The following is a 25,737-nucleotide window of genomic DNA, read 5'->3' on the forward strand; positions in this document are numbered from 1 at the left end:
CCTCACTTCTCTAAAACCTCACTCAACCCCAAGGAAAGGTCAGCTTGGTTTACTGACAGACGCAAGTAAAACAGATAAGGCTGCAAAGTGTTTGATTTCTTTCACACCTGGGTGATTATTTCGTGGACAAGAACTGGGGAGCAAGAAGAGTACTCCATATCTTAGAGAATCTTATGCTTTAACAAATATATAAGAATCATATATAATTGGCACACGCTTTGTTTGAATGCAAACACTGCTGTTAAAGTAGTGCTTAAAAACAGTTTGTTGGCCTTCTTTTCATACAGGAGAAACATTTCTCTCGTTTACACTACTCTCTTGCTTAGCAGACCCTTATTTATCCTATAATGCAAGCGTAATCTGCCTAACATGTCCAAATGCCCACAGTTCTGAATTAGCAGAGTCTGAATTAGCAGGACTTTCGGCTGTCTCTTGTGGAGACATACATTTGAAAACCACCCCTCTTGGGACGCCTGGGTAGCTCAGTGGTTGAGCATCTGCCTTTGGCTCAGGTTGTGATCACTGGGGTCCTGGGATCGAGTCTCGCATCAGGCTCCCTGCATGGAGCCTGCTTCTCCCTCTGCCTATGTCTCTGCCTTTCTCTTTGTGTCTCTCATGAATAAATAAACAAAATCTTTAAAAGAAAAACCCGCAAAACTAAAAAAACACCTCTCCAACACTTTTAAGGAAATGACCTCTTCCCTGCTCTTGCCCCTCCTCTGCCCACTCTGTGTGTGCTTCAGTTCTGGCTTTCAAAAGAGACAGAGGAAAAAAAGACATGGAATCATATTCTTAGGACATTTGAATAATTATTTATTGAGAAGCCACAGTTTTCCACACTTTCATAACTGTAGGCTTTATATAAGGCAAAAGCAAGATGGATTCACTACTTTACACAGAAAGAAATAGCTCTGCAGAGGACCCCCGGGTCATGCAGTTACAGATCAAAATGCAATGTACATGACAGATATAAAAAACAGTGTGGAACAAAATAATTTAAATTATGGTTACAATCTACTGAAGGAAATCTCCATATCTTATTATAAACACATTTATAGTCTAGGGTTGTAATTTAAATATCCAGGTTTTTTACATACACGGTTATTGAAACATAAAAGCAAAATATAACGTTTAATAGGATAAACTTGGACAGAAGTCAGTTGCTCCGAACTGTGCTTGGTGTTAACTCATGATTGGCTCACCCTTGTCGTGGCAAATGAGAGGATCAATCCATTGGTCTGTAGCCATCCTTTTTGCGGCTAACTACATGGATCAATGAAAGGATGAGTTAACAAGGAAACCAGGGGCTCATTTTTTTTAGTTTCAGGGGAACACAAAGAACCAAAAGTTGGTTGCTGGAGCCTTGCCTGTTGTTTTCCAAAAAACAAAGCAGATCTATGTGTCTTAAGTAAATTAATTCGTTGTACTCATTTAAATAACCGGCATCTACATAATATGAAACAAAGGAGTGAAATACTTGGTATACTCGCCCTCACATCCATTTACCGTCAGTGCATACACAGTACATTAATGAAGCATCATTTAACTTTGCTGAGAACAGGAACACACCTAGCAGTTGGACTATGTATTTTCCATGAACATTATTTAAAGAATGGTGCTCCATATTGCTTGTAAACATATAGACATGGAATCAGGAAATCAGTGGGGTCGAAGGTCATTTGCTAATCTTGGTACCACATAGCTAAAATGGCAACTGTATTGGTAAACATCTCATGGGCATGGTAGTTGACAGAAATTCCCTAATGGGGTTAACTAACAGACTAAGGACATGCATTGATTACAAGACTGTCCTAAAGGACTTGGGCCTTCGAGTTCTAGTCGTCTTCCTCGTCTTCCTCGTCGCTGTCCTTCATGCTGATCCCCTGCAGGCCCCCACCCTCGCTCACTGAGGCCGTGGCTTCCTCCACAGTGAGCCGGTTCCGGATGGTTTCGTATGTCTTGCTGTTTAGGGTGGAGTCCAGGACCCCTTGCAATCGGAAATCTCTATAGGTTTTCTAAGGAGGGAAAAGATCAGTGATAAGAGAGATCTCATCTCCATGAAGGGAGGGAAAGGACACAAGGCACGTGTGGCTGTGAGAACACTGACCTTCACCTAAGTGTCCCACTTTATGCATTGTCAAATGAGAAGCCACCATGCTCAGATTTCACTTGTACTGAAAACTGAGATTCGCCGAATGACAGAAAATGAGAAATTGTGGCAGGATAAACTGTATTAGCTGAGACAAAGCAAAGAACATAAGCTTGTGTTTATTCAGTTCCATAAAGGGAAATGTTCCATAATTGTTTTGATTCCTTTTTTTTTTTTTGGTCTGGTTCTTTCTCTTAGGTTAGTATAATATAATAGGATAGACTGTGTAAGGGGCCATAACACATAAATAAAGGATCAACTGATTATGGTATTTTTCGATTTCCTTGGCAGTCTGGTCTTTAATATTTTTGAGGCTCATAATTGCATATCCCTCTGTCTCATTCATAAGACAGACATATGTATGTTAGTATATGAAACCTCTTACGGGCAGCAACAATTATGGGGAAGATGGAGTGCTAATGCCTCACCAATATGTCACAGGCATGTAATTCATTTCTCATCTCCTTGGGAAAGAAGTATATCTATTCCTTTCACAACTTTATGGTCTCGGGGAAGAAATTTGGCTCTCTTTCAAGAACAATGGCTTGGTATTACTGTACCACAAATTCTTTCTTTGTTCCTTCAGGCGATTTCTCTCGGATTTCCTGAGGTATTCCAGGGACTGTTTTTTTTTTTTTTTCTTTTCTAGAAATCCCTTAGCGTTAATTGAACATGACCAGAAGCATCTGGCTGTTGTCTACTTCTTAACATTTTTTGGGAAAAAGGTCTCTCTCTAACAACTTTTCTCATCACACTGCATATCATTTCAGCTACTGATTCTGCTGTTTTTCTTCCATTGATATAGGACACTTGCTGAAGGTGCACAAGAAGGAATGTTAACATACTTCAGTGCATTCCCATTAGGACTTCCATTTCTTGTTGTCCACCTAATGCAATCAGAGTAGCAACAATCACAATGTCAACCCCTCTTGAGGGCCACATGTTGTGATGACTGCAGAGTTAACTAGTGAATGCAGTTCAGCTCAATGAAGTCCAGTTATAGCAGATGATGGATAGGATGACCATGTGTCCCCTTTACCACTTTATACCAGTTGTCCCAGCATGGTTAATCATGGCACCTTCTTTACTTTGTAAAAGTAATCTGATTTGGGCACTAAGTTAAACAGTCCTCCTAAGTATGGATCAAACTGCAAGGCTCTCTTAGGTAGCTTGGTAGCTACCTAACTTGTCTTCATCTTGACTAGAAAGGGTAGGAGACTGAGTAAATTCTAGGCATGGTGTAGACCAGATATCCAGAAGATTAACTTATTTTTTTTTGTGCTTCTCAATCAGTCGTTCTCTTTCTATTAAGATAATATAATTGGTGCCAGAATATGTTGGGGAAAAGAAAGGTATAAAACATTGGAATATTCTCCCCTTTATTCAAATTCCAGAGCAACATTCCCTAACTTGATTCTAAATGTCTGTGGACAGGGACCATATATATCTAGTCATTTAAAAAAATTTCATCTTGTAACATACAGGGAGGGACTCAACTAGTATTTATCCAGTGTTGGATGAATGAATACATACTTACGAAGGAAGGAAGGAAGGAAGGGAGGGAGGGAGGGAGGGAGGAAGGAAGGAAGGAAGGAAGGAAGGAAGGAAGGAAGGAAGGGACTGGATGTGGAGGCAGGAAAGAAACCCAACCAGTTTTGGAAGTTTGCCTCAGGGAAGGAGGCCTCTGGATAACGTGCCTGGGGAAGTGGTGGTGAATTCTACTTTCATACCTCTGTGTTGTGACACTAGTTATGCTGCGCCCATCTCTGGCAAAAGTGAAGGGAGTTCTTTGGCAGTGACCTTTCTGTCTCTTCCCTGTGGTTCGTGTCTGTGTTTTTTTGGCAGAAGGCTAAGAATAAACCTCCTCTCAGACTCCAGGCCCTTGCGTTCTAGTCATCTTCTTAATGAAATATTGCTAATTTTTTTCTGAATGAAATACTGCTAATTCCAATATTCCCAACATAGATCTAGAAATAGCAGGAATGGGAAGATATTTTAAAATATTAAAATTAATGTCCTCTTTGCATGTCCACCCAGTAAGAATCAAACAAACAAACAAAAATCCCCCAAAGAGGTATTTATTGCCAGGAAATGGAATTTAAGTGGTCAGGCAGTGGCCAGTGAGCTTGCCTTAAGGAACTGAATTTTTAAAAATATGAAAATTCGGCTGGGTCTAGGGTCCGAGTGCAAACATTTCTTTTTTAAAGAGCTGCAATACATGGCTGTCTGTAACATTCCCTGGGCAGACGCTTTGTGAGATCAAATGCAGATGATAATAATTCTCTTTAATTACACTCAACAGAACGGTAATTGGTTTTAAGTCAGCACTGGGGTAGAGGAGCACCTTCAATGAAATGGTGCTAATCCTAAAGAGACTAAGAAATGGGGTGGGGGTGGGGGACGGAGGGGATAGGGAGTAGAGAAGGAGGGGGGTGGGAGGAGGACTTCTGGCAAACTGTTAAGAAATAGCAATTCAGCTATGTTTTATTATTAAAATATTTTTAAAGACACTTTCTGCTTTGAATGAGATTTTTGCATCACAAATGTTTTAAAACCCTCTATGGTGAAGCATCAAATGGAAACTGAAATGATCAAAAACGTATTTACCCCCTTCTGTGATCTTATTATTTCATGTAAACCACTGAGATTTCACGCTGAAATAATTATCATTAGTCCAAGGCACACACACAAGAACAGGGAAAAAAGCTACTTTCAGGGTATGTTATCTCACCTTTGTGATCCTTCCCATTTGATTGTATACACACATTGTAAGAGAAACTACTTCAATTAACTATGAGAACAATATTGATTTGCATCCTGATAATGATCACAGGACATATTTAGAAATAGCTGGAGGTAAATATTTCTATTACATTAATTGTGGCAAAATTTTATTTAATTAAACCATAAATGAAATTGGTAATTGATGTGATTAGCATAATAGAACCCAAACCAGCTTTTTAAAAAGTCTAATGCACAGGGCACGATGGCCTCTGCGGTATTTTTTGCATGACAGATACATAAAGTATTTTTCTGGCCTGGATAAAATATCAAATTCCTTTTCGTTAATTTTTCCTTGGATGTCTGAGTAATAAACATGCATCCAGAAGTGATTTCAGAGGCTTTTCTTGCATGGGATGCTGTTTTAGAAATCATCTTGTTTTATTCTGTAAACCAATATTCTTTATGTTAAGGAAGTTCTGCAGCTTGACAATAAAATGTATTTCAGTGAGCTATTTGCAAAGAAGAATAATTATTTTTTCTTTTACCTTTACCATCCTAATTAGTGTTTTCAACTGATAAATGTGAAGCTGTAAGTCCATCCGGTCCGTCAGCCAGGTGCAGATCACGTTCATGGAGCTGTTGTACCATTGCTGAAAAAAGAGACAAAAGTTCTCCAGCCAACACATCGCGAAGCATTTACAGAGTAGAGAGGGAATAGGCCATGTTTGAGCACCTGCTCTGTTCTGAGGAGAAACTACATGGTTAAAGAGAATCTGAAAGCATAGACATCGTGAACATTAACTGACACAAAATCACAAGGCACCAGATCAGCCTAAAAAGAGATGGGTTTGGACTTTGAATCTAAGACAGAACTCTTCCGCTATCGACATCTCATACACGATCAATGCATATAGACCATTTTTGCTCTTCTGATTCTCCTTTTTGTTGGTTAATTTACTCAGTTGAGATTCATTCAAGTCACTGTTTATTTCTTGATGCCACTGTTTCGGATGCCCAGGGAGATGGGGGTTTCTCCACTGAACAAATTGATGTCACTTGCTACTTACCTTTTGAAAAATCCAGACCCTGTCTGCTTAGGACAATTCTGGGAATCAGCCTGAGAGCCTTATTGAATTGAGGGTGAAGTTTACCTTCATTTACCCTAATGGGGCATTGGGATAGAGACAATGAAGAAGGTTTCTCTTTAAGGGCCAAATCATACTCTGGGCAGCTTATATGCCCTTACGTTGGCTGTGCAATCTGTTTTAATCTTAACACCAAAAAATTATGGAAGATGAGAGAAAAAAAAACATCTACAAATGAGCTCATTTCAAGCTGTTGAAATCATACTTCCCCTTAAGGGGGTTAAATTTTGCTTCTTGTCTGTGAAAAATGCTTGAAGCTGTGTCACTTTAGACTGCCACCCCTGTGGTGCAGGAAGTCTCTGGTGCGGTATAATTTTGCAGTACTGCTCATATATTCATAAATCTCACTCGGAGACATATGAACAGTGTTATGAAGTGTCAGTATGAAAAAAAAATCTAATCTTTTAAACTTCACCAGGTTTCATTACGCATTGCCGCTTATACCAAACAATTTACAAATAAAATGAAAAGGTGTGGATGGACCTATATATTTATTTATAGGGCATCTATATGAACTGTGCACAGAAAAGATGTAAGAAAAAAGAGTGGCTAGAGAACTGAGACGATGCATACTCTCATGCTAACCAACACACACACACGCACGTGCGCGCACACACGCACACGCACACACATTGCACACCAGTGGGGATTTGAAAAGCATAAATAAAAACATGTTTCTGATGGTAACTCCACCCTTTCTCACCTAAAGATCATCCAAAATCAGTTTATGCCTAACACTCACAGTTTTTCTGAAGCCTTGTTTCTGACTTAATTTCTTTAAAAAAAATTAATTTGGGTTTTTACTTGCAAGGTAGAACTGCCAAGTTTCACCTTGTAAGAAACGACACAGTCTCAGCCATGGCGTTCAGAAGCCCTCTTTGCAATCTTTCATTTCTAGGCTCCTTCCTCATCAGAGCCAATTGTGGCTCTCCTTGGAGCCCAGCCGCAAACAGAGACCACACTACCCCAATCAAGGCGGCATTGCAGCCTCACAGCCAACTTCTGCTCTTTTAAAGATCATGGAGGCGAAACTGTCAGTTTTAGGAACCTTCTGTCCCTCCCCAGGGAGCAGGCGGGGTGGGGGGTGGGGATTTTTCTCCTTGAGATTCACAGTTCACTCCATGTAGGAGGGGGTTTGCTCGGGTCAAGCTGCTTCAGGCATGGACAGGTTTTCCCCTCTAGGAGTGAGAACATTTTACTGAAACTTTTTTTGGGGGGTGGGGGAGTGATTATTGGGGAGTGTTTTTGGCACCTCCTGCCTTGGGATTCTGGAGCTTTTGCTGTCACTGCAACTGGGTTTGTTAAGAAGGGGTCTAGGAACAGAAATACCAATGGTCACTGGTGTTACTGCAGCCCTACCTTCCTCTCAGCAACTGGGGGCTTTCTTGTGTTCAGCCCAGCCCTCAAATTCTGTTTGTTGGCTTTCTCTAACATGCAAGAAATACATTTTGAGAGTCACAAGCATTGGTCTCCCTTGTACCCCACCTCCTGGGATTGGAAGATGACCGTCAAAGAGCCTGGGGACCTCCTGACCAAAGCTACCAACCCAGGGCCACATGACGGGTGCATCTCAGGGACACAAAAGAGGAATGTGGCACTCTGGCTTCTAGGCAGAGGTGGCATTTTGCTTTGGCTGTGACAACAGGCAAACCGGCGCTGGCTTATATCACTGCCAGCAAGCCTTGTGCAACATGCCTTTTTCTCTTTGCTGAGAGACGTGCCACCTTTCAGGGGAAAAAAAAAAAATAACGACCCCCCCCCCCCCCCCAACACACACACTTTGTGTAAGTAATTCCCATTCTTGTAAATGGCTTTCAGAGAGTAAAAAAATAAAAACAAAAATAAAAAGGTAGAATATTATTAATTCTCTTTCCCTGCTGCTGAAAGGGTAGGGAGGTAGGAAATGCGTATAGCAATGGATCAGTGTATCACGCTTGCAGATTCCCACCCCAGGAGAACAAGAAAGCCCTGGAACATCCATGCCTTTCCTCCTGGATCTCACATCTAGCAAAAGAAGTGTAAAAAATGTATGATGCCCCATTGGCTACGCATTTAAAGAGGCAAAAGGGAGTAAGTCACTCCTTTCCAAACCTTATGCTCAGTAGTTGAAATTGGAGGCACACAGCGCTTGGATGCAGCACAGCGCTAACTTGGTTTTCCAGAAAGGCGCTTAAAGGCATTTGGATGTCGGAGGAAGCAAGAGTCACTGCCTTCTAGAACTTTAAAATGTTAGAGGTGAAAAAGATCTTCCATGTTATCCTTTGTAGAGGAGGAAACAGAGGCCCAGAGAGGTGAAGTGACTTGCCCAAGGGCACATAGCTAGCAAGTCCAGAAGTGGCAGCTCTTCAGGATTAGGCACTGAGCTGAAATAGCTGATCACGGAGTTACTCCTCCCTGGGGCGGGGGACACAGTAGTGTGCTGGTCAGAAGTGACGAGTTTGTGCCCCTCTTTCCAACTCCACACCCAGGGGGTCACACTGACGGCTAGCAATAGGCCTTAGTTTCATTTTCACCATGGACTTTGGCAAACACCACAAACCAGGGCCTTCTCCCTCTCAGAAAGCCAGTGGTTAAACACTTAGCAGCACATTGCTGGATACCTGGGTTGTTCCTGCTTGTTTTCAGTGCTTTTTATTCAGGTTTGCTCTATTTGACATTGATGCAAAGCAGATTAGTTAGGATTCTTCAAAAGAGGAAATAAAATAATTTAAGGCTTCCCCATTTTGTTTTGTCTTAGGTTCAGATATGCCTGGTCCAGAGATATCCTAACGCTGAAACACCAAATTTTGGTGAAATGCACCCTAAATCCTAGAATTAAAATTGTGAGCTGACAGCGTGGACTGAGTATTTAAGTATAATCATGACTCCTTCGCTAGCCTCCCCTTAGGTCACGTATTAGAAACTTACTAAGTAAGGTTATTTTAATCCTAAAGAAACACTAGAGAAATAAAATCCCCAGTACCTGGGGCCCATTCAAAATATTCTCTGAGGATAATTCTGTGAGTGTTTTGGAACTGGAACCCAAAAGGGTACCCATCCAAAGGAAGTCCCTTGGAAAGTTGGGGATTTCTCCAACAGTTGCAACCAGATCTGAAAGTTCTACTGAGGAGGAGTTAGAAGACTCATCTGAGAACTCTGCCATTTAATCTTCCTTCCTTTCTACAAGGTAGTCCTTGAGAACACAGGCCTCACCTGCCTTTTCCCTGGCTTTGTGATCTTTGGCAAATTATTAAGCTTCTCAAAGATGCAGTTTCCTGATCAGAAGAAGGGGATTAATCAGCCCTTCTCAGAGGCTTTTTGATGACGAGAGGAAGCTTTGCTAGCAAGGCTCTCAGCACCATACTGGACACATAATAAGGCCTCGATAAATGTTAGTTGCTGCCACTACCACCACCACCATTACCGCACCACCATGCCACCATCACCACTAACATCTTCATCACCATCACCACCATCTCCCTATGCTTTTCTCTCTCTCTTTCTCGCATTAAGAAACGCTACAAAACATGGGAGAAAGCCAAGCAAGTGACCGCAGAAAGCCATGTGGTGGTGGAGAAAATTGCTCATGTTGGAATACCTCTGGAATTGTACGCATGAGCCTTATAGGACACAGGCGAACCCTTAGCAACTCCATTGTAAAACGTCTTGTGGTAGATTGCCGCCCAACCATCCTGGTTACATAAAGCACATTTTAGACTATATTGACCTAGATTTAATAGTAGAGTAAGAGGATTCAGATGAATAATGAGTGATTTTTCAAACTTTGTGTGGTTAAGTTACAGCTTCAGCTTGGGTTGGCTACTTATTAGCTAGATAACCTTCAAACAAGCTACTTAACTCTCTGACCCTCAGTCTCCTCTTGGGGTTAACACCAGTACCTACTTCATAGGATTACTGTGAGCATTAAAAAGATAATTAGGTAAAGTACCTAGCAGAGTTACTGTCACATACTAAGCGCTCAATAAAATTTAGCAATGGGGCCCCTCGGTGGCATAGCCAGTTAAGCGCCCGATTCTCAGTTTAGGCTCCGGTGATGATTTCAGGGTCCTGAGATCAAGCTCTGAGCGGCTCTCAGCATGGAGTCTACATGTCCCTCTCCCTCTCCCTCAGCCCACCCTGCTCGTATTTGTGCGCTTGCATTCTCTCTTTCTCTCAAATAAATAAAAATCTTTTTAAAAAATCAATAAAATTGGGATCCCTGGGTGGCGCAGCGGTTTGGCGCCTGCCTTTGGCCCAGGGCGTGATCCTGGAGACCCGGGATCGAATCCCACGTCGGGCTCCCGGTGCATGGAGCCTGCTTCTCCCTCTGCCTGTGTCTCTGCCTCTCTCTATCTCTCTGTGACTATCATAAATAAATAAAAATTAAAAAAAAATCAATAAAATTTAGCGACTACTATTATTACTCTCAGAAACATAAAGATATCCTTTCAATATACAATACAAAGGAATTTTCATGATTCATTTCTAGTAGGAGCTTAGACAATTAATATGCAGATATACTCAGGTAACACATGGTGCCCTGTAAACACACTGACTTCATGCAAAGAAATGCTATGTATGTCTCTTCTATAATATTGGGGTTCACGATAGCCAGGATTAGGGTGAAGCTAGTGAGGCAGGATCTTGCAGATGCAGGATCCGACCTTGTCTTTAATTAATATTCTGATATTTTGTTCAACTTGGATTGTTTGCCTTCATTTTGACTTTTTAAGATGTATTAAAAGATTATTGGACTTGATAACTATATTTTTTGGTTCCCCCCCCCTTAAATTTTACAAATGAGAAGTGACTCATTCACTTCTCCTTAGTCCCTGCCCATGGGCTCCCTGTTCCCCTGGAAACTTTATCACCTGGGAGTGCTGCAGGATTGAGAGAGAAGATGAATACTTCACATGTCACTGGACAATGGAGAGTTCACAGGAACTGGACTTCCACTTGGATATGGATAATCTCTAATCAGCAAACAAGACGGTTACCACAGGATTGCTGCTGCCTTTACAGTCTTCTGCCATCAGGGCCACCTAGACGAGTCTAAATTCCTGCATGGATAAGGATCTGAGTTCTATTGTTAGTTCATCTCTAAATATGTATTTCCTTTGAAACTGGCATTCCCTATCTTGATGTTAATTTGATGTCCTAAAGAGACCTTACGGTTAATGATTCATTTGTCTTTGGAGCAAACCACATATCACTCAGTAAGTGGCAACAAGGAATAGAGGCTGAACAGAGAAGATTCGTGTGCTTCTATTGTCACTGGTCACGAGAGTACGGTATGCCCTTGACTTGAGCAACCCTTTGTTAGATATGACCATGTATAAGGCATTAGAGTCCACGGTTTCGGACGAAGCACTGTTGGGTACCGGATTTGCAACACACACAGTCACAATTAATGAAAGTACAGGTACCCCCACTTTTCTAACGTTCACCTTGTGCCATTTTACTTTTGCGCAAGACCTACATTAGTACCCGTTTTTGCTAACTGTAAGAAACTGGAAGAGGATTTTTGCTTTAAGAAAAAAAGGTAAAAAGCAAGAACGGTGTAGCTGCAGCAAGTCGTTAGAGAGAGAGAGTATGCACCCTGAGCGGCGAGAGTGGCCCCACCAAACTCCTTCCCTGGCAACTATACCCAGCATCTCAGCCTCAGGCTACCAGAGCTTTGACCTATATCTCTGAGCATCTGTGCTTTATCCCTATTCTGTGCATCCATTAGCCAGATGTATCCTAAGGTATCAGAAAAGCATAAGAGAGGTTATTCTGGGAGTCTGGGGAAGCTCAAAACTTTTTCCATGTAAATTAACGATAATTGCTGCTTCATTTTATACCAATCTGGCTTAGGAAGTGTTTCATAAGAACACCCTATTTTCGGATAGCAGGGGAAACCTATAGTTAGTGACTCATTGAACTCCTAGCCCTTATAAGTTTCAAGTACTATGCACAGTATAGTAAAAGGGTATAGGTAAATTAAATAAGTAGCCTGGGGTCATTCAACTAGTAAGTGGTGGGAGAGGCTTCAAGTTGGTTACCACTACATCTGTATGAGTTGTCCCATTCAATGAAATTATTTTAAAAAGTAACAGCCCGTTTACAAAGAGACAACTCCAGTTCTAGGCGGCACCTCAGCCAAGTCATTCAGCTCTAAATTTCTCAAAGGAGAGATGGGTGAGTAGGATAATGTTGTTGAACCTGTTTCCCGCAGAACCCGAGCTTGGCTTGGGGTTGAAAAGATTCTACTTTTTATGAGCTTAGAAAGTCGCTAAGCAGATGTGGGAAAGCCACTCAACAGCCTTAAAGAACTAATGGATGGGAGACAATCATTGCTGACTCTTAATAGAAATGATTAGAAAAAACTGGATGGGAATGAGGGCATGCCATTTCTTAGCTAGAATCAATGTATTTTTTCTTCTTTGAAGTCCTACCTGAGGGCAGCTCTGGTGGCTCAGTGGTTTAGCGCCGCCTTCAGCCCAGGGAATGATCCTGGAGACCCAGGATAAAGTCCCACATCAGACTCCCTGTATGGAGACTGTTTCTTCCTCTGCCTGTGTCTCTGCCTCTCTCTCTGTGTCTCTCATGAATAAATAAATAAAATCTTAAAAAAAAAAAAAAGAAGTCCTACCCGATCGATCTCTTATTTGCTTTTATTTTGTTATTTTTAATTTTTAATTTTTTTTTTTCTTATTTGCTTTTAGGTTGGTAACTCAGCAAATGCTACTGGTAGAATGTTCTTATTAGAGGCAGGTTGAGTTTTCAGGGAGAAATGCAACTAGAAAAGTTGCCCTTATCACAATGGAGAGCTTTGGAGATACAAAAGTTTTAACACTGATGAAAATTTCAGTTCTGAAAAATTGTATATAATAAACTTTAAATTTTTCCATGAATGGGGACAGTAAAATAGTAGGACCTTGGGGAAATTGGGTTTCATGTGAAATTAAAGAAGATGCCATCAGAAAGCACTATAAAAGAAACAATTAGGGGCAGAGTAACAAATCCAATGAAAATAGTCTAGTGCAAAACCCAATTCTCTGTTGCTCCTCTCTTTAAAAAACTTTTATTAAAGTAGAACATGCATACTGTGATGTCTCACTTTAAGCAAAACATCTATATCTACACATACACACACACCTCAAACAAGATATGCTGCCCCATGCCTATAATTGAGGGTAATATTTAGCCCGATATTGTGAAAATGAGCTCTTTTTGAAAGTATGGCATTCGGCCTGAAGGCCAATAACCACCAGACACCAACTTCACACACTTTCTTGGATTAAAAATTTGTGACTGAGTCCAATATATCCTAGGCATAAATGATAGCTGAAATCCACAAGGATCTGAGTTCTATTGTTAGTTCATTTCTAAATATGTATTTCCTTTGAAAACGGCATGGTCAGGCCTATATGCCAGGCAGAGACAGCACTGAATGCCTGGGTGGCTCATGGCTAAATTCTTAAGAGCTGCATCTCTGGTAGCATCTGTAGTCTCACTTCACAGGTGAGGAAACTGAGACTCAGAGAAAGTGTCTGGCAGTTAGCAAGAGATGGAGCTGAAGAGGCCAAGAGGCAGGGCAGCCTACTGGCTAAGAGAATGGAGGTGACCCGGGTCTCTCCTGTGTTTGAATCTTGGTAAGTCCTTTAACCTCTCTGAGCCTCAGTTTCCTCAGTCTGCTAAATGGGGATGATCATAAAAACTACTTAGGGTTGTTGTGAGGATTAAACAAGTTAATACGTGTGGAGTGCACATGCTACATGTTGGCTGTTAATACCCTAGCCATGCTATCCCGCCCTGAGTCACAGAGAGAGAATCCTATCTCTCTAAGTGCAAGCTTTTGAGGGTTGCACAAAGCTTTTTGAGAAAGCTTCCATTCTTCTAAAAATGTCTGTGCAAACAGGCAATGTATAACCTCTTGCTCACCAACCTGTACTTCTGGACTAAAAAACACAGTGAATGCTGGAGGACGGTAATTGTTTCTTTGGAAAGCACCCTTTCTCCAACACCACACAGAAAAATTGCCTCCGCACCTTGCCTAGAGCGTCTAATGAAGGGCAGGGCATTTTGTTTGTTGGCAAGGAGTCAAAGAGGAAGATAATACTTTGACCACACTCATATGACTAAGTTCTTCAGTTTGCTTTTTGTGACAAAAGTGGGTTATTATTAGTTGGGGGGGACCCCCACAACCTATTTAAATTGCTGTATTGAAATACTGTAATGAAATCTTTTACATTTGAAGCTTTCAGTGCATATTTCTTCCTTACAATATGGGTAATTTAAGAGCATGTGAAAAGCATCACCCAGGGTTTCTTTACACTTCTACCAAAGTACCCATAGTTTCGTTAGCCCAAGCCACAATTCCACAGCCCTATGGGTCTTTCAGGTCTAAGGATTGCCAGGGATCTGGTTGTATTCAGTGTTCTATTCCAGATTCAGAGAGGGTCTGACAAAGAAACCTTGGCATGTTCAATCCATCTATGCCAAATGGGCAAAGCAGTAAACAACCGCATGCAAATTTCAGGATTTGTCAAAGTTCCCCAAGGGCTGAAGCAACACTTTCTGAAAGGGCAGATCATTTGAGTGCTTTTAAAAGTGGGCACTCGGTTGAAAGATGCAATCTTGTGCTTTCCTCCAGTGTTACTATAATTCAGGCTTTGGTTCCCCCAAACAACTGTCCCTAGAAATGGGTACTTCCCAGTCAATGGCTTCAGGACGCTCAGCTAAAAGCACAAAGACACCAAGAGATACACAGATGCCCAAATCAGAGGATACAGGTAATTAGAATGAACTTCCAAGTTGTCTCCAAAGTCCTTTGTAGTGGAGGTTGTTTTTACTTTTCTTTTTTTTAAACCATGCAATTCTTTAGACGCCTAAAACACCCATTTTATTGAGGTCTTTGCCAAGTCATCTTAGTGCTATCGCTCTTCGAAGTCCTAAACTCCAGATTCTACCCCTGAAAATCTGATGCTGTCAGATGTCCCCTCATGGGGACATCAAGAGGGGCCAGCGACCATATTCACCTACAACCTGGTGCTGAGAGCATTCCCCTACTCTTTTGCTTTTAGTGGCTTCCCATAAGGAAGACATAGCATAAATGAAATGATTTTTTTAACTTAAGTTGTTGCTGCTTGAGACTGTTGATTCTACTACAAGAACATGGATAGAATTTAGCATTTGGGAGCAATATTATTTTAGCTTCCTCTGAAAGGGTCTAACTTACACTTCTTTTATTAAAATAAGCAGTTATTGGGACACCTGGGTGGCTCAGCCATTGAGCATCTGCCTTTGGCTCGGGGCATGATCCCAGAGTCTATGGATCAAGTCCCACATCGGGCTCCCCGCAGGCAGTCTGCTTCTCCCTCTGCCTGTGTCTCTGCCTCTCTCTCTGTGTGTCTCTCATGAATAAATAAATAAAATATTTAAAATAAAATAAAATAAAATAAGCAGTTATCTAATTAAGACCAGATTTGAACTCTAATCCTGAAATGTACAGAAATATCTGACAACAAGTGTCTTTAGCACTGACATTTCAACGTTCAAAATGATAAATCCATACTTGGATCCTGACTTAATGCATTGCCTCCTTCTTACCCAAGTCAGGTCTGTCACTATTACTTGCAGAGGAAAAAATTCAAGGAAAGTTAGAGTCCTGAAGGATCCTTTCTGAAAGCTAATCAAGCAGGAGAGTTTAATTCAAAGACAAGCTTACACGGACTATACAGGGGTCTCCCTCTGGAAGACATTCTTTTTTAAAAAATGGTTTGATTAACTTGTTGGCAATCTCTGTAAATTATCCAAGCTTGCCAAAGCCAGACTGGAAATGAGTTTGTTGCTTTTGAAAGAATGGGACTGCGAATCCTGCCCAATCCCATGTCTCAGTATGGCAGGTGGTTGCCTGCAAGCAGATGTGATGGTCTCTGAACAGTTTTCTTTCCTAATACTTGTAAGATATTGATGGAAATAGTTTACCCTCCCTGAATGAGAAAACTAAAGCCAAAGATCAATGCACAGATATTTACCTAATGCTAGGAAGGCATATATATGATGGGAAAGCAGAGGCACTAATGTGAATTTTCAATTGTGAGTGCTAGCTCAACTCAACTGGACATACCACTATTCCACTAGTTCCACAACCTTTAGGAAGTGCTATTATGAAAAGATCTAGCAAGTCTACTTTATAGTATAGACACCAAAAGGTTGAAAGCAAGATCTCAAAGAGATATTTGCACACCCATCTTCATATTAGCATTATTCATGATAATTCTTTTTTTTTTTCATAATAATTCTAAGACAAAAGATGAAAGCAATACAAGGGTCCTCTGACAGAGGAATGGATAAACAGAAAGTGATACTACCCACTGTGGAATATTATTCAGCCTCAAAAAAAACAGGAAATACTGTCATATGCTACAACATGGAGGAGTCTTGAGGCCACTATGCTAAGTAAAATAAGCCAAGGGCCAAAGGACCAATACTGCATGATTCCATTTAAATGAGAGATCTAGAATAGTCAAATTCATAGAAACAGAAAACAGAATGTTGGTTGCTAGAGGCTAGGGAGAAGGAAGTGGGGAGTTATTGTTTAATTGGTACAGAGCTTCAATTTTGCAAGAGGGAAAAGAGTAGTGGATACTGGTCGCACCAACAGTGTGAATGTACTTAACATGACTTCACTGTACACGTTGAAATGGTTAACATGGCAAATTTTATATTATGATTATTTTGCCACAATGAAAACAAAAACATGGGAAATGAAAAAAAAAATCACTTCCTACACTGAAAAGGAAACTTTCCTTAAGAAAGCTTAGATTTGTAACAATATAAAGATTCTAATCCGAACACCCAACCATGTTTGACAAAAAGCCAAAAAATTCTTTGTGAGAAGAACATGGGCATTTCGCTTAATACCAGGACTGAGACAATTTCTCAAGGCCGAGTTTTGAGACGGCAAAGAACAAAGAACAAATCTGGTAGCATTTGCTCAGTCATTTATTTGGTTTATTTAAAACATGCCACGGGGCCAACATTTCTAAATCTGTGAAATAGAATTAAATGAAGCCCAGAGACGAGAACTAAGAATCCTCAGAGAGGCTTGGGTCCAAACAACAAAAAAAGATGCATTTTTCACACTGCGTGACACGTCACCTCCTAGGTTTTCACAGAGACTCCCCCGCCCCTGACACACCTCCCCACCCCTGATTTTCCAAGTACAGGTTTGATCAAGCAGCATTCAGCCCTGAGATCCGAGTTCCTCTGCCCAAAAGGGCAGCAGCTGCCCCATCCAGAATCACTCCCAGCACAACAGACTTATTAAGGTTTGGAATGTGTGTTTGGGAAGCCCTTATTTTAGGAAACAATTAAGTAGAATTAGGCTAATAATGCAAGGCAGGCAAAGCTTTTGCCCTTTGCTGAGAAATAACTCCTGCATGGAACAGTTGTACTAATAAAAATCATGTATTTCTTAAATGCCTCAAAATGATCTTTGCACCAAGCTCGGCAATTAACCCTGCCCCACTGAGGAGCGTTTATTCCCCAGGCTAAGGAGGATTAATCTCTAGGTTTGCTCCACCAATGTCTTTCATTGGTGAAAATACAGTTTGAGGCTTTGGGCTGGGAACAGAAATTTCTGTAAGTGGGACCTGCACGAGAGGGTGGCAAGGTGGACCGGAGGGGCTAGACGCCCGCTGCTAAGCCCAGATGGAGGCCCAGGCCATGGGTCTCCTTGGGCCTACCTGGTCTTGAACCTGGAGGGAGGATGGAGGGCCTTTCTTCAGGTGGCCTGAGCCTTGTCTACTGAGGGGATTTTCTCTGCCAGCTTCAACTCTCCTTCTGTCCTCACAGCAGCATTCATGGGCCTTCTTCTGGGCCAGAAGCAATAGATTTCCCACCTCCAGGCCTGGGCAGGAAGTGACCGCTGGGCAAAAGGGGGACACAGACCCTCCTGTCCGATGCTTTGTCTCCTTGACAACGCCCCAGCTGGTGGCCCGAGGAACAGACTTAATTTCTTTTCTTTCTGTGCCCACCCTCCCCGCCCCATACTTCTCTCCCTCGTTCTCTAGACGCAAACGTACGGCATCCAACATAAAGTTGCCGAAATAGCAATCTTGTCTCTGAATATATAAATTGCAAAAATTGATATGAATAAATCTGCAAGTAGCACACTGATTGTGGCACATTTTATCAAAAAACGGCGCTCGGTTGCTCGGTGGCTGGGGAGGGGGGTGGTGTCATTACACATACAGAAAAACATCTGCAAACTCCCAGTTTCTTTCCTTAGAACTGAATGGAGGCATGACCTCCTGTTCCTTGCCATGAACCCTGAGTTCACACTCATATTTTACATGTTACAGGAAGCCACAGCTCGCCCCAGGGGTGCTGCAAACAGACACGCAGAAGCCAGATGTAGCCCCCCCCGCTCCTTAATGCACCTGAAGAAGCCGGCAACTCGACATTCAAAAGCTGACATGCTAGTAGCTTAAGGTCACTCCAGATTTTGTAAAGAGGAGGACAAAACCAGGAATGCTTCTAGGGCTGGGCTGTCAGCGGGGAGGCGGAGGGATTACAAGGAACCTGTGACTCTGCCTCTTTCTGCCTTTGCTGGTAGTTTTTTTGTGTGTGAACAAGTGCCATACAACAGATTGAGCCTCGTATAAAGGCCTGAGACTGTGCAAGGGCCCCCCGCTGGGCCTCAGCTGTGCTTGCAATTAGCAATAGGCACAGAGTGATTATTGTTGCGGTAGCGGATGGCAATGCGAAGTGACAAGTTTTATGGGGGAAGTTGAGAGCGGGGATGCTCTGCAAGTTTCTCTTTCTTTCTTTTTTCTTTCTTTTTTTTCTTGTTCTGAAAAAAAAAAAAAAACCCAACAACCAAAAAAACCCCCTTCCTTGGGAGGTTGCAACCTCCCGTTGCAGTGAAAGCGATTTTCCACACACACCCCCCCTTCATTCAAAAGAGTCTTAACAAAAATTGTTGAAAGAATATTTTTCTCGCCGCTTCAGAATGCGGGTTTTCTAGGTCAGAGCTTCCTTGCTGCCCTATTTAATGTCAGAAATACCCATTTGCCTCAAATTAGCAGAGATCTTCGCGTTGAGGGCAGGAGATTAAGCATACAAAATTACTCAGCAGGTGATGGTGGGGTGGATTTGGGGGTTGAGAAGTCTTTAAAACTGACTACAAGACATTATATACTTCTGACAAAAGAACATAGTAATCCTACCTGCTTGCTTTAACCACTGTTGTTTGCCTATTATTATGTGCTTTAATGCTCATGAGAGCAAAAGTGTTCCTGATCGTGCTCAATTACCATAGTAACTCACACCAGTGACCTCTTATCGCAGGGCTCCCAGCCCAGCTCGACCAATCCAGAGAGTCTGTATCTTTTTATTTATTTCAACGGTGACACATACTTGGACTGGAAAGCTCCAGTAGAGGCCACTCCTCTCTTTGTCCAGGACAAGAACTTGTTTTGAAATTTTGAGTAAGGGCCTTTCACCTTCTGAATCCAAGGAGATTCTGAAGTTTATGGGTTTGAGGCTGTGGGATGCGTTCAAAAACATTATGAAGACACAGAACAATGCCCAGTCAAAAGAAAAGAACACGTGTGCACCAAAGGCCGGCGGCCTCCCAGCTGCAGAGAAAGTCGTGTGCCCCACTTGGGCCTCTAACTATCAGCTCCGAAGTTTGGGAGGAGGAGAACTAGAGACTCTCACTGGGGAACGTTTGCCATTTTATCATAACCAGTGGAGCTAACTCTAGACAAAAAAGACTATCTAGAGGGAGTTAATTGCAAAATTTCAAAAGGAAATACAAGTGATACTAGCATAAGTGTTTCCAGGGTTGCATTTTTCACTGGCCTGTGACTGTGTCTGCGAATACATATACACATGCTCTATCCTCTGTCTAAATGCTGTTGGCGATTCCAAGTCACGGGGTTACATAACAAACTAAGCGCTCAGATAAGTCCTGCAGTAAAGAAAAGAAACGCATTAACTCTGGTTCCTATTTTCCGAACCTATTTGACTAAAGAACGACTTTCTATCACCCAACCTACTAATATCTTTCAGATTACTTATGTTCTATTGAACCCACTTTGGAAAGATGCTCTGTAATGACATTGCTATTAAAAATTTAATAATAGGAAATGTCTACTGAGCCCGTACATGCCAGGTACTGTTCTAAGTAGTTTATATGAATTAAACTCACTTGGGGGATCCCTGGGTGGCTCAGCAGTTAAACCCCTGCCTTTGGCCCAGGGTGTGATCCTGGAGACCCAGGATCGAGTCCCATGTCAGGCTCCCTGCATGGAGCCTGCTTCTCCCTCTGCCTGTGTCTCTGCCTCTCTCTCTCTCTCTCTCTCTCCCCACCCCACCCCGTGTCTCTCATGAATAAATAAATAAAATCTTTAAAAAAAATGAATTAAATGCACTTAATTCTCTTAACAGCCTTAAGAAATAGTTACTTTTTAAATCCCGTTTTACATTTCTATAGCATGGATTTGTATGAATTCATTCTCTATGAAAAAGAAAGAAAAGGAAATGTAATAAGCCGTAAGTAATACCTTGGCTATTAATTTTCATTATATTTCTCCTGCTTCTGACTCTCCAGAGATCTCCCATCTCCCTAAGTAAATAATATTTTCTATAACTCCATGGCCTATTTAATATAAAGCAAGCTGAGGAGTGAGGCATACCTGCCTGCAAAATTCTTCCACCTTTGAACTGCAGGCACCCTCATGCAAAATATACCCTTTTCCCCTCTTTTGATTAGCCTCCAAAGCCCTGCTGCCCTGCAAGAGAGAATCCAATTTAAGTATCAAAATTAGATCTGTGCTTGCCTGTATGCAACATGACTTCTCAAACTGCTGGTCCTCTTAGTAGCTGAGTAAAAATGTCACTAGTGGTCAAACCCTGAATGAAAAATGGAACATGGGCCAGGCAGCAGCTGTTGCAGTACCTCCTGGTTGATCAGCGGGACGCATCACAGCAAATCAGGACAAATTCGAGTTTCCAACTTCTGTTCCTAGACAAGTTTTCAGCAACTACCAAAGTCTGATGCCCGAACTTTGAGCAAGAGGACTGGAAAACTGCGATATTCAAGAGAAAAGGAACAGCTGTCTTATGTACCTGGACTCTTTCTTTCTCTAAGACGTCAATAATGAGCTGAATGTGATTCGGCCCCAATCGGCCCCTAACCAGTTTGCCACCTGGGCCGCCCAGGGCAGGTGTGCAGTTTGGGCATTAACAAACTGACCACGGTTAACAATACCTTGTTCTGGGGCCTATTTTTCTGTGGATATGTTGAGGATTTATTCCTGGGCCTCTCCGCGCACTGAGAAAATGGACCCCCGTGCCTTTAGCTTCTGTCCTCTCAAAGGAACCGACTGTTTTGAGAAAATGTATAGTTATAATCCAAATTCACACTTCCAAAGTCATCTCAATCCCTTAAAGCTCAATTATGTCAAAAACGAAATTCTGGTTTTGGTGGCACATCCCACCCCCCATTATCCATGTGAGAATTGTGAATAATTTATCTGAAAACTATTCTCTGATACGTATACGAGGACTTTAGAAGTAGGAGAGGGATTCATCCTATGAACTGAATTCAGATTATTCACGAACAGCATCTGCCCACTCCTTGATTGCTTCTTAGGTACGGGAAGTGCATTTAGAGTTAAATGCATTAATTTGCAAGCAGATTGACGTAAGCAACCGAATAAGAAATTTGCATACCATATAGAAATGATTATAGAAATCATACTCTAAAATAAGGATTGTAACTCATGTACAGAACGGAAAGATAAAGTGGAGTGCCAACTTTGTCATTTTAAAACAGGGCTGGTTAATCACATTAGGGGCAATTTCATAATTTGCACATATTAAACTTTCTAGAGTCATGAATCATGAGAGTTTTGTGAGTCAAAGTTGAAGTTCTTATGCAGAAAAATTTGCACTGACTTTAGGGAGTTGTCTTCCTGGACTGAAGTTGTAATCATTACTCCCAGTATAAAGGAGCAGGTCTTTATATTCGCCTAATTTCCATGCTATGACGCGGAAAACGTTCAGGTAAATTGGTAAATGGAATGCTCCAGGTCACACCACACAGCTACTTTCCAAGCAGATAAGAAAGAAAAGGATACTGAGACAGCGTCCCAGAGGCACTGTCCAAAGCTCCAAGATTCCAAGACAACAAACGCTAACAATTATAAGTGGGTCCAGAACCCTTTTCCGAAGTCCTCTAAACAATTAAAAAATTAGACCTATGTCTACTTAGTGAACCCAGGCTCTTGGGGAAGTGATTTCTCATAAGGAAAGGGTAGGATCTTCTTATGTGCCAGGGATGGCACTGAGTGGTCTCTAAAAAAGCAGTCACTGAAGCAGGCTCAGGAGCAGGGGCAGGGCCGGGACGCTGGCCCGGGAGCTGGAGGGGAGCGCTGGCTTTCACAGAGGGGGCAGGCTGGCCTTGAGAGGGGGCAGGAGAGGAGATGGCAGGAGCAAGGCAGCACAGGTTGGAGTGGCAAAGCCCCCTTAAACTCCCAGGAGGAAACGTTTGTGTGCGCAGAGCGACTGCCCCCGCAAAGGAGGCCAGAAAACAGGTTCTGATGCCGGGGCTCCGGGACAAGGAAGAGAAAGACAAAGTGCTGCTTTTTAAAAGTTAACATGTGTTTTCCCCATGTGCAGCTGGGCTCTGCCTCCCAATGGCGCCCTTTCCTCTTGCTTTATTTTTAATCTCTGGAAACCATATTCCCCTCTTACTACTTCTCACTGCGTGTGACTCTAATTTTTTTTTTTTCTCTTTCTGGGAGGGAAAAAAAAAAAAAACTCCACATTTGCCAGATCACTTACCCAAACCTTAGCCTGGGGAGCCCGCCCCTACCCCCCCATCTCTGGAAAAAGCATAAACCTCAGGCCACTGTCCTTATGCAAGACACACACTCGACCTTGCTGGGTGCCCTTGAGAGCTAGATGGTTTCGGATCTACCAGCCAGGACACAGAAGTCTGCGTCAGGTCTCCCACTGAAATACTCAGATGGGTCTAGGGCCTGAGCACATAGAGTTAAACCCTAAATTAGCCATGAGTTAATGTGTGCGGCCGGGATCACCCTGCCTTGCCATTAATGCTTCCCGTCCCCAAGGTGCCCTCCCCCTTCTCCACCCCCCCCCAACCTTTTTGAGGCGACGGAATAAGAAATTAAACACTTGTGGGTTCATTCGAAAGAGTGAATGAAATTGAATAAGCTCTCAGTACTTGAGGCGCACAGCAAGCGCCTGAATGGGGCAAACCTCCTAAGTTGAATGGAGTGTCTTTTGGGACCAATTTGTCTCTTTTCACTCTTTTTTCTTCCCTTTTTGCTGACAGATGTACAAAGGCGGAACTGCGTCGTGCAGCTTATCCGCATGCACCCACAGCAGCTGTCACTTTTGTCGAGCAAGTTAATCAAGCAAATGCCACCATATCCCACTTTCTATAAGGAACAACATGTTATAGACAGTAGTCTTGCTAGAAAGAGACTTTATTTTAACTTTGATTGGCTTGGTTCCCCCACCCCTCCCAACACTTTCCCCTTTTTCCCCAAAAAGGAGGGGTGATTGGGGGATTGTGCCCAAGCCAACGATTTGGCTACGATCATGTTAGATTTAATAATAATATTGTATGTGAGCCTGAAGACTCATTTGGAGTTTTTTTCCTAAGGACTGAGGGGATGCCCCAGGTCTGGGTTTGTTTTTGTTTTTTGTTTTGTTTTGTTTTTTTCTTCTTCTTTGAGTGTGCTACTGTTTGTGCTGAACTGTTAGGCTGCATGTCTCAAGTTATAAAAAGAAAAGCCGAGGGCAGAAAATAGTATTATGCCACGGATGTCTTGGATTAATTTTGTTCTCTTTTCTTTTGTAAAGCAGGTTGTGTTATTTACATATTTCTTTCGATAAACCCCCTTGCCTGGCCAAGCTTACAAAGACTGTGCTAAATACATAATAGCATTTCTTTGTGCATCTTGCCGTTAGTGAGTTCTTTAAAAGCTCAATGCCCAAATTCATTTCTAATGTACACCAACAAATGCAAACAGGCCTCCACTTCTTTAATTCTCTGTCAGCTAAGTGGGGAGCCTTTAAAAGAATTCCCTTAGGTCCACGTCCCTATCCCTCGGTCGGTCGGTCGTGACTATTTGGTGGTGTTCAGAAGCCAGAGGCAGGAGCCAGCTTCATTAACCAGTGCACAGAGCTGACCTCAGCCAATATCCCTGAGCCCCCACTCACTTCGAACCTGAATGCCAAAAGCAGACATATTTTGAATAAACAAACTCTTTAGAAACAATGCGGAGACCACTTTCCACTGGCCAAAGGATTTGCCACTTTCAAGGATTGGCTAAGGCTGACGATCTCTCTGGTAAGCTCTTTAAAGCTTCAAGATGAAAAAACAACTCTTGCTCACTCCTTCCTTCCTTCCTTCCTTCCTTCCTTCCTTCCTTCCTTCCTTCCTTCCTCTGTCCCTCCTTCTCCCCCTCCCTCCCTCCCTCCCTCCTTCTTCTGTCATCACTTGTCACATTGTTTATTGTAAGCTTTGGCTGGAAATAAATCAAGGAAGGACTTCCGTAATACCTGATCACAAATTTTCACATTGCTGACACTTGAGGCATTATTGGATAATAACCATGTAATGATTTAGTTGCAACTGCATTTGTATTATGCACAGATTGTATAACCACGTTATTCTGTAATTTTGGACTACTTTTCCCCTCCTGTAAGGCACTGCTGATCTGTGAAACCTCATAGTGCCATTGAAAACTTAGCTATGTGGGTAGATTAAAAGAGTCAACAGGCCTCACTGGAAAGTCTTGGCCATTGTTGTCTAATAATACCACTGTGTCAAGCTTTGCTTAAGGCACTTAAGCTGCTACCCTAAACCATTTATCAACTGTCTGGGATGTAATGGTATTGTGTTACCATCATTCCCTCTGCCCCAAATATACCACAAAACTTTATTCTTATGGGATAAAAGATCTTAGAACACAGAGGGAGATACAGACTGACAACCGAAACCCACCCCTCAGTTGGGCCTAGGTAGATGTGGTTTTTGCAGCACATATGGTATGCAAGATTTCCCACTGTGCTGTGGTCCCTCTCTGCTGAGGATGGGGTTTCACCCTGAAGTGGGTACAGTAGCACTTCCTGGATCTCTCACATCCAGGGCTAGGATCTGCTGGTGTTCATGGAACTCAAGCTCTGTGACAGTGCCCTCCCATTCAGGAGGGTGCCTGCGCTGTCAGAGGCGAATGTTTGTTTGGGGGTCTGTCTGGTTAGCTTGGTGACTCCCCTCATTGTTAATGGACAAGCCATGGCTCACAGGCCACTTTCTACCAGGGATCAAGAAATTGCAATTTCTGCCTTGGTTCCATGCAGGAAATAGTGACTCTCTTATATGAACCTCTCAGTGGATGAATTTGGGGAAGAGAGCACTCAGTGGAGCAGAGCTTTCAAGGCACATACGTGAATCCTGTAGGGTTTTCTTTTCCCCCTAAGACATTATGGATAGGTGTCTACTCTGCATCGGAAAGATAGGAGTTTGATCTAGAATGGATCACTTCCCAGGTTTCTGTATTAAGTGAAGTCAATTTATCTTTCACTGACTCAACTTCTTTATCTGTATAAACCTACCTCCCAAGGAAGTTATGAGAATCATGTGAATTATTACATTTGAGTATCTAGAATGGTACCTGGCACATAGAGAGTACCCAATATATATTG

General features: G+C 42.3%; 1 protein-coding gene across 14 annotated transcripts in view; it reads right to left on the reverse strand.

Moving 5' to 3' along the window:
- Window positions 1-792: 792 nt before the first annotated feature.
- Window positions 793-25,737, reverse strand: part of CADPS (calcium dependent secretion activator) — a 459,187-nt gene continuing 434,242 nt past the window's right edge. For all 14 annotated transcript variants that reach the window (XM_041764526.1, XM_041764525.1, XM_041764524.1 and 11 more), the window contains 2 exons: window positions 5,419-5,523; window positions 793-2,015 (listed from right to left, as the gene is read on the reverse strand). In XM_041764526.1, the coding sequence (XP_041620460.1) occupies window positions 1,836-2,015; window positions 5,419-5,523 (285 nt within the window). In that variant the 3' untranslated portion in view covers window positions 793-1,835. The remainder of the gene's footprint in view (window positions 2,016-5,418; window positions 5,524-25,737) is intronic.

This window comes from Vulpes lagopus, chromosome 7, assembly GCF_018345385.1.
Source record: "Vulpes lagopus strain Blue_001 chromosome 7, ASM1834538v1, whole genome shotgun sequence".
NCBI lineage: Eukaryota > Metazoa > Chordata > Mammalia > Carnivora > Canidae > Vulpes > Vulpes lagopus.